The sequence below is a fragment of the Bidens hawaiensis genome, unplaced genomic scaffold (genome assembly GCF_021521415.1).
Source record: "Bidens hawaiensis isolate Kalapana, Puna unplaced genomic scaffold, B.hawaiensis_p1.1 tig00030891_1, whole genome shotgun sequence".
Classification (NCBI taxonomy): Eukaryota; Viridiplantae; Streptophyta; class Magnoliopsida; order Asterales; family Asteraceae; genus Bidens; species Bidens hawaiensis.
The window spans coordinates 39475-49340 of record NW_027505198.1 but is presented as its reverse complement, the minus strand read 5'-3'; the positions used below and the strand labels follow the sequence as shown (position 1 = coordinate 49340).

Sequence of the window (9866 nt, the reverse complement as noted above, 5' to 3'; positions counted from 1 at the left end):
ACATAATCGGGCGTTTTGGGGGGCGCGTTTTGGCCCAAAACGCCGGGGAACACCACACCCCTCGGCGTTTTGGGGTGTTTTGGCTTTTAAAAAGTCTCTCAGCGTTGTGTAGAAAACGCTGGTTGAAAAAAATGGTGGGGCCAAGGGAATAAATCATCCAATGAGATGGGAGGTGGTGGCGTTTCCCACTTTATGACTACGGATGGTCTAATACTTTTTTTTTGTCTATTGTTCTATTGTCTAAACCCCATCCTCAACTCAGGGTTGTCTTAAAACGAAACAAGAATCGGGGTTCTTTTCGAACTTTATTGTAACAAAGCGAAACAACTAACCCGAATATATTTGTCTTTTCAAATAACTTAATGGTCATTTTCATCGTTTAATATGTTTTTGTTATAACTTGAACACTTATTCATGGTGTTTATATAACCAACCTTAAAATTGGAGACCTTGGGGGCTAAAGCCTTATCCATTGTCTTTATTTCACTTGAAGATGAAACTTTTCTTTTAAAAAAATAGTTAAGAATTCCTATATGAAAATCAAATAAATATATATCAACTTACTTAAGTGTCAAATCACCAATGCTAATGTAAATCAACCCTTTCTCAAAAACAAAATATACAATAATAATTCAATTAAAGTAACATTTCAATTTGATTAAACAATCTTATCTTTTAAAATGATATAAATTATACATAAATGATATAAATATGCATAGTTTGACAATATTTATTGTAAACAGTTAGAATTACATTTAATAAAAATATTGAATTTATATACTGAAATAACTTAAAAGATAAGGACCACATATTAAAATATGTTAAAAAAGTGAGGATGGCTAAAAGATTGACAAGTGGCAAGAATGAGTAGTGTTTTATTAGAATAGATAGAGAGATTTTCTATTGTAACGCAACATCAATCAATATACAACATTTTGAACCTTTCGGTATACAATATACATATCAAGAGGGCATTTGGTATGTAGCAAAGTCATGCCTTCCTTCCCCTATTGTGGGACCCATTTGTTCGGTTCCTTACATTTTCTCTGATCTGAAAGAGCATGAGTACATATTGGGTACATCTAACGTCAAATAATGTCATCATCATCGTACTCAATATATCCTACCAATAGCAAAGCTATGATAGGGTCTGAGGAGGGTAAGATGTAGACAGTCTTACCTCTACCCATAGGGATAGAGATGCTGCTTCCGATGAGACCCCCGACTCGATAGTAGTTTTGCATCAAACCTTGGACATAAGGCACATAGCACTCAATCATCGGGACATCGGCTGATTGGTGCATGTACCCTTGTCTTTCTAGTGTATTTGAAGTCCACACATGGTGTAATTTTGTCATACTCGAACAGATCCATCGATAATTAGGTGCATGCAAATATAAGTATTTTGATAGTCAAATTAGTGCATAAATTTGGATCAGTACTATTTATTATTTTCTCATCTCTGGAAGTACCTGATCATTAGATAAACTTCCTCCTTAGCCGAGCAAGATTCAACAGAAATAATCCATCCAGGAGCAAGATTCAACAGAAATAATCCATCCAGCCAACCGTAAACATTCCCAAGAATCTTGAAGTAAGACAACCTGCAAGCCCTGATGAAATACAAGCTACCAACTAGTCCTGTGAAACCTGCAACGAAACCCGATCCCATGCCACTACAAAACCACAATGCTTCATCTTCATCTTCACCAACACGATTATGTGGTGAATTGTTTCCTTTGCAACTCCTTGATGATGGTGGGCCACATAGTTTGTTGTTCCCTGCATAAATAGAGGGGTCTGCAAGAGTCTGGAGCTGATTTACAGTCGGGATTGCACCGGAAAAGTTGTTGAACGATGGGTTCAATGAGCTTAGATAGTTCAAGCTAGTCAAACTTTGAGGAATCCGACCAGACAGCATGTTCATTGAAAAATCTAAAGATTCCATTTGACTTAGATTTCCAATCATCATTGGAATGTGTCCTATGAGTTGGTTTCTTGAAAGATTCAAGCTCTTCAATCCCACAAGGTTCATTAGAACATCTGGAATTTCTCCATTAATCTTGTTGCTAGAGAGATCTAAGGATATGAGAAACTTTATTGTGCTTGTGTACACCAACTCAATTCCCTTCATGTAAGCCAAAATATTTTCTTCATAGTAATAATCGTAATAACTGAAGTTAACATGACTGGTATCATACCGCTCAAATTAACGAAGCAATGAGGGATCCTCCCAGTTATATTATTCTTTGCCAAGTTTAAATGTTGAAGAGCATTGAGTTGGCAAAGTTGTAATGGAATCTTTCCTATAAACTTATTTGACCGGAGATCCAAGATTCTAAGGCTTGATAGGTTTTCTCCAATCCAGAAAGGGATAGTACCCTCTAAGAAGTTGCTCCCTATGTCCAGTGTGACCAAGTTTGTCAAATTTCGTAAGGATAGCGGGGGATTCCCCTCCAATCTGTTGTTGCGCAAGTGCAATGAGCTGAGGTCTGTAAGAGAACCCAATGAACTTGGAACATAACCGCTTATATTGTTGTTTGAAAGATCCAACACTTGCAAACTAATCAGATTCCCTAAGCACCCAGGAAGCCTTCCAGAAAAATATTTTTTGATAAATCCAAAACCAAAATGCTAGAAAGTTTGCAAAAGTGTACCGAAAATATTCCAGTGAAATGGTTGTTTGAGAGATTAACAACTTCCAGACTTAGATTCATTGTTCCATCTGTTTGAGGAAAGTGTCCAGACAGTAAGTTATCTGAGAGATCTAGAATCTGCACAGTATACGGAAATGTAGCTAGTGTTCCCTCAAATTTGTTCGAGTTCATCTTCAGGATCCGGTCGCCTATCTCATTGCTACTAACAAAATGAAATTGTGGAAGTTTGCCACTGATCTGGTTATTGGACAAATCCAAGTACAGAATATGATACAATATGTTCTCAAACCACTCTGGTATTGTATCTCTAATACTCGAGTTAGAAAGATCTAACCTCTCAAGATTTGTTGTTGTTTGAAGCCAATTTGGGAAGTGGGGTCCGATGCTGCATGAACTTGCAAAAAATTTCTTTAGTTGGAAGGGGGGAATCCATTGAGAGCTGAAATTCAAAGCTAACGAATTCAGCGACAAATCTAAATGAATCAGATTCTTTAGGTTTGTGAAGTGAGTTTCAGAAAGAACCCCAACCAATGAATTGTAGGAGAGATCTAGACTTTTGAGCTTGGAAAGTTGCCCAACACTCATTGGAATGTTTCCAATCAATTGGTTATTACTAAGATTTAGGTCTTCTAGACTCAAGAGTTGTCCAAGGCTTGCTGGAATAGGACCTGATAACATGTTTTCTGAAAGGTCCAGACTAACGAGGGTGGTCAGGTTTGATAACCATATAGGAACGGTGGAATTGAAGTGATTCTTTGAAAGGTCGAGTGAACTAAGAGACGTGAAATTGATGAATTTAATTGGAGGGATACTAATACCAGACCATGCCAGGTTTAATGTAAGCAAAGAATGGAGCATGTTAACTGGATGGAACCAATTTGTATGCTTACTAATGGTTATCCCTGATAAATCCAAGTACCTTAATGACGATAGCGAAGACACCATCCCAAATCATTGATGATCGGCGCTTGTAAGAATTTCATATAACGGGGAACTTTTTTTTGATCATAATACTTTACAAAACAATTCTTAAAATCAAGATATTGTAACCTTGAGAGATTTCCTAGATGATGAGGCACTATTCCATAAAAACCTGATTGTGACAAGTTAAGGTATTCCAAGCGTTTCGAACGATCCTAAGAATTTAGGAATGTTCCCTGTAAAGTTGTTTATGCTCAGGCCCAAATAACGCAAATGCTTCAAGTTCTGTAACGAATGACTCAAATCACCTTCGAGCCAATAATCATCGAACATAATTTCCCCAGGAGATCGAAGATCAAGTTTGACAACATGACCGTTTAGACCATCACACCCGACTCCATGCCATTCACAACATTCTAATCCGCTCCATGTCGACAGAAGATGATGTGAGTCTGTAAGGGCTTGTTTGAGTTGAAGAAGGGATTCCCTCTCCGTTTGGATGCATGTAACATTTGAGGAAGCGGTAATAGTGCTTGTGCCACATGTTTGGAAGAAGATAATTTCTGTCATGTGTCATCCTTATAGAAGCTGTGAACACGTGGAGAGTAAATTTACTATCGTGCTCATCATTTAGCCCATTCACGCATCTCATTTACAAAAACTTCCTCTTCACACCTCATCAGCAAATTCAAATTTGAAAGCTTCTACCCTAATATAATTTACACACGTCGTTTCTTCTCCATCAACACCTAATTTACAAGCCCATCTCTTTCTTAAAACCCTAAATCTGCAAGTAGGAGTAGGTATGTTTGATTTTAACCTAAATCTTGCAAGTAGCCGGTTCACACGTTCGTTGAAAGCTCGATTTGAGAATCGTATTTTTAAACCCTAACTTCAAATCTTTAATCTGAACTTTTGGATTACTTAAGTTATTAGTCTACAATTTCATGTTCATTAATCATCCCATTTGAGAATGAACCCTAATTTTTCGATTTTGATTTAATTTTAGTTATTAATAAAAAATCGTTTCTTTGTTCAAATATATATTTAGAACCCTAAATATTGGAATCCCTAATTTTGATGTTGATACGCTTCCAGTAATATCCTTAAATCGATATATACTAGGGGTTATTTCACTTGCAAATGATAATTACGTATTGACCAAATAAATAATTTGATTATACTATCATCACCGTTCTTTTTCCTGTGTTTGCTTTTATATGTCAAGATTAATATTATTTGCAAGTTTTAAGTCTGATTAGTTCATTATATCACTTTGAACACCCCTTTTCAGAATCATATTTATTTTGACATGATATTTATTCTCCTATGTATCTGTGATGTCAAAATGTTAAATTGAAGATTTGTTTACAAATTATATATTGGTTCCTTGATTAAGTAAAAAAGCAATGGTTTTTTTTTTTTTTTTTTTATTTGAAGGTGAGTCTTCTAACTTAGTAGAATTAGTAATATAATCTGTAGTAAGTGTTTTCATAATAAGTTTCCATTCTAATAATACTAATTACAAATTTTCCACTAATGTATCTCTTATCAAAGCTTGGTGGCAATTTCATTCTAACTGGCTTTACCCTACAGTAAGTCATAGCTTCAAATTAGTCAATCTATTGACTTTGGTTAACTATGAAAAGTCAAAGCTTATTCTATTTTTACTTTATCAGGGTGAAGACAAAGCATGATTGGTACAAGAAACGTGATTACAACTAAAGCATATTAATAATTGGTTCATCAATCAAAGAAAAAGAAGCTGGCATCGTACTCCTTCAACCTCAAGCAAAACGCAAAAAGTAAGCTAAGCCACTTACCCCCACTCCACAGTCCACCCCTACACACGTGAGATCTAATATTATTTTTTTTTCTGTCCGTAAATTTTGTAAACACCATGGGGATGGTGTGGTGATTTTGTTATGAAACTGGTTATCTCAAGTTTTGTTTTCTTACCCGACTCGATAAAGCTAATTAGGTAATATGTGAACTTTATCTTCTATTATTCAATAAGTCCTTTCAGTGGTTGATTCACCGCATGTTGTTGATTATGAAATTTGTTTGCTTAAAAACAGGAGCTGAGATATTTTATCTAAACGACTTGAATGGTTGAAAGGGTTTGGTGCTTTTGTATTTGCGTCCCTTATTATACAATTTTACATGTTTTTTTATCAGCTTTGATGCCCTTTTGTAAATATGCATATGTGGTTGCAGTATGATAACAATTTGCAAGCAACTCTATTAATTTTTTAATAATCCAAGCAGTGGCGTAACCAGAAATTTTTTCCTACAAGTTCGGAAAATTTCGAGGGACGGACGACCGAGTTTGATGTTGGAATTTCTACACCTTCGATGTTCAAAAAAACACTAATATATAACACTCAAAACAAATACTTTTACGGGTTTGGCCGAACCCGTCCCCCAGAAGTTGTCTGCGCCCCTGAATCCAAGTGTTGAATTAATTAATTTAGATATATGTGAAAGCTATTTTCGTTAAAACGTGAAGTAGACTTACAGTGTTAACAACATTTTGAGGTTCAAAACAAGATCCAAATGTGTGTGGGAATCATGTTATTGACTTTGATTGGTCAAACTTATTGATACTACTTACTAGCACACTTGAGTAACATATGGTACGTGTCTGCTGGTTTAAATCTTAAAAAAGGGGGGGGGGGTTGAAAATAGAAAAAGAATCTGTAAATGATAAAATTATGCTTAAAAAACTTAACTTTCTTCTATGTGCAGGTTAAAAATGAAGAAATGAAGACTTAACTCACCTAATCAGGCCACTGTGTCAAGCATAACTCAATTCGAATTTATGTTATGTTTGCATTAGTTTTTGTTAGATTCATCATGTAAGTTGCAATTATGATTTGTAACAGAATTACAAGTTCTTTTTTGAAAGATTTTACAATTTAAAATTACATGCTATCCTGTTTGCCATGTTCAGTATCTATGTTTATTTATATTTATTAATATGTTTTGAAAATAATTTTTTTAACACGTGTATCACACGGGTATATAGGCTAGTTACGTATATATACTTTGGTTTAGACTTTAGAGGTGAGTTCCCAAGGCTTTAACAAAAGACAATTGTGCTATGGCTTAAGTCAGCTCTTGGTGGCTTCAAGACTTACTTTTGTCGTCAACTCTCGCAAAAGTGTACTTGGTGGTTTGCACGTGAACTTTTCAATCAATTGCCAAGGTTCAAATTTTGAATAAACTATTATTTGATTATTAATTTATTAGCTTACATATAGTTATTTTCATAAGGAACCTTCCACCAACGGTGGAGTAGTTATGCTAATGACGGATAAGCACTACCATTTTTGAGGGGCCAGGTTCGAATCTTGAAGCCCCCGATTTTTCTACTATAGTATATTTACTTCAGAGAGGCTTCTCTTGTGGAGGGTACAATATCTGTCATATGGCAGGTGGCTGGAAATTTTCTCGGGGAACGCCAAGCCAAACTCGAATGCCAGCGTGAGCCCGATTAAGACAACATAGTCTGGCCTGAGTTGGGTGGTAGGGCTCCTCTTTAAGGAGTTGCGATCTAACTTAACTGTGAAATTCGCCGTTCAAAAAAAAAGTTATTTTCACAAGGACTAAAATTGCATTTGAATTTGTATTAAATACGTCCTTTATTACAGATAGTTTGATTAACGCTTAGAGTATTTACATTCAATTTCTTATCTCTAAATCTAAAATTATACTAAAAATTACTAAATTTTCTCTTTTCAATTAAATATTTTTAAATACTTTTATCATTACCATTTTATATATTATTCACTCACAACCACTTAACAAAAAAATATATATATAAAAAGATTATAGTGTGAATAGTAATTTTTTTAAAATATACAGAAAAATCACTTTGGTGCTTTCTCATTCACTCACAACACCCTAAACCACTCCCTATATTATAAAAACTTTTCACTCACTTCTTTTATTAATTGAGTGTGAATGCTCTTACACTTCCTACAAATGGTGAATTACAAAATAAGTCTTTTGTTTCAAAGATGCCTTTAGTTCTTTAGCTTCAATAAACATATTAAACTTCCATGAAATTAATGCGTTGTCACATTTTCTATCCTTTCCAATAATTGGTGTTATCTTTTAGACCATGTGTAATGGTTCAAGTCCTTAGGGACATATTTTGACATGTGAACGTCATGTTAGAAGGAGTACTTTTTTTTGTCTATTCTTCTAATGCCTAAACCCCATCATCAACTCAGGGTTGTCTTAATTCTTATAACATCTTTGAAGAATTAAAACGAAACGATAATCGGGGTTCTTTTCGAACTTTATTGTAACAAAGCAAAACAACTAACCCAAATATTTTTAAAATAACTTAATGATCATTTTTATTGTTTAGTATGCTTATTTTCATCCTTTAGTATGTTTTTGTTATAACTTGAAAACTTATTCATACGTTTATATAACCAACCTCAAAATTGGAGGCCTTATTCAAGTTGGAGCCCAAAGCCTTATCCATTATCTTTATTTCACTTGGAGATTAAACTTTTCTTTTTAAAAAATAGTTAAGAATTCCTATATGAAAATCAAATATATATCAACTTACTTAAGTATCAAATCACCAATGCTAATGTAAATTAACCCTTTCTCAAAAACAAAATATACAATAAAATTTCAATTAAAGTAACATTTCAATTTGATAAAACAATCTTATCTTTTAAAATGATATAAATTATACATAAATGATATAAATATGCATAATTTGACAATATTTATTGTAAAACTACTAATTAATTCATATTTCCTTATAAAAAAGACTAACATAATGTAATTATGTAACCTTTAATTTTTAGGTTTCAACATCATATGGTTTGGGGCTTGGATGATGGGCATTTGGGGCTAAATAGAAAATTATGGTCACCATACCAATATGGAACAGACGATGCGCCTATAGTCACTCTCTTTAGACCTTGTATCTGCCTCTGCTAACACAATTCTTTAACATTATTTTCATATTAAGGTCATTTCACATGTTAAATCTAAACAAAATTATAAATCGTTTCTCTCATTAATACTAAGTAAAGAAAAGAACTAACAATAACTAATGTTTTAAACTGAACATTTGTCAAAGCAAAGTATGCTCAATGTTCTTATCCATTTATAATTCAATAAGTTGGTAATAACAGATAATCTTTAAATACATGAACATGAATGAGTTATAAAAAAAACATATGAAATAGTTTGTGTTAATTTAGAATATTTAAAAAGTTACATAATTTTATCGTTATTATGCATAAATTTTTTAAATAATGTTTTTATGGTTTCCTTCAATTATAATTAAGAGAATTTCTTTTCTCTTAAATCAACATTTTATTATACCTTTATACAAATAAGCGGAAAGTATGTTGTTTTAAAAATAAGATATTGTTAAAGAGCTTTTATGTGAGAAAAAAAAATAAGGCATGTTAATTTCTATGTGCAAAAGAATGTTAAAGAAATTTTATAATAAAAGACGAACAATATTGGCATTTTATGATATTTTCCAATGTAATTTCCCAAATTGAAATAATTAACTTTCTTAATTAAGTGGGTGTGTGATTTTTACTTACACCATTAGGCCTTTGTTGGCCCACCATTTATTTCTCAGGCCCAACCGATCCAGTTTTCTTTATAAAACAAAAAATATCGAACCCTACTCCACCCAAAATCATAAAAACCCTAGTTTTCCTTTTGTTGGTGTCATCAGTGTAGCGTCGTGTGGCGCCGCTAACCCTTGCTAATAATGTTTGGTTGCCGGTGTAAGGGGAAACAGGCGATGTCATCTCATGGTAAATCATTATTTAATTCTTTTTGTGTAACTCATAATTCCTTGTTCTTGTAAGTTGCGTTTTGATAATATAACAAACTTTCCACTTTGGTACCAATGGATCATAATTACTTCTAACCGATTTATAATGAAGGAACCGAGTAAAGCATATTCACAACATGTTGATTGCTCATAGTAGTGTAACAAGCGTCTCGTGCCCTTAAATGCCCCTGGTAAGGTTAAACTTTGTAGTAATAACAAATTTCAATTTAACAATCTCTTAGATCTGTTTCACTATGTTCACCCATTCATAAAACTAAGTTGATAAATACTCACTAACTCATTTACAACTATCACCTCATGACAGCCACGACTACAACTACAAGCATCACAAATCCATTCAGCCTTAGGACCCTCCACTCAGCCTGCCATGAACTCTGACTCCCATCAAACACGTATATACCTGCCGTTTTTGAGAAATTTTTTTGGCACTTTTCGTACCT

At 33.7% G+C, this 9866-nt stretch overlaps 1 protein-coding gene across 1 annotated transcript; it reads right to left on the bottom strand.

The window, feature by feature from the left end:
* Positions 1-1456: 1456 nt before the first annotated feature.
* LOC143611368 (receptor-like protein EIX2) lies at positions 1457-2134 on the bottom strand. The gene has a single exon (XM_077085578.1). The coding sequence runs from the start codon at positions 2132-2134 to the stop codon at positions 1457-1459; it is 678 nt and encodes a 225-aa protein (XP_076941693.1).
* Between the last annotated feature and the right edge of the window lie 7732 nt (positions 2135-9866).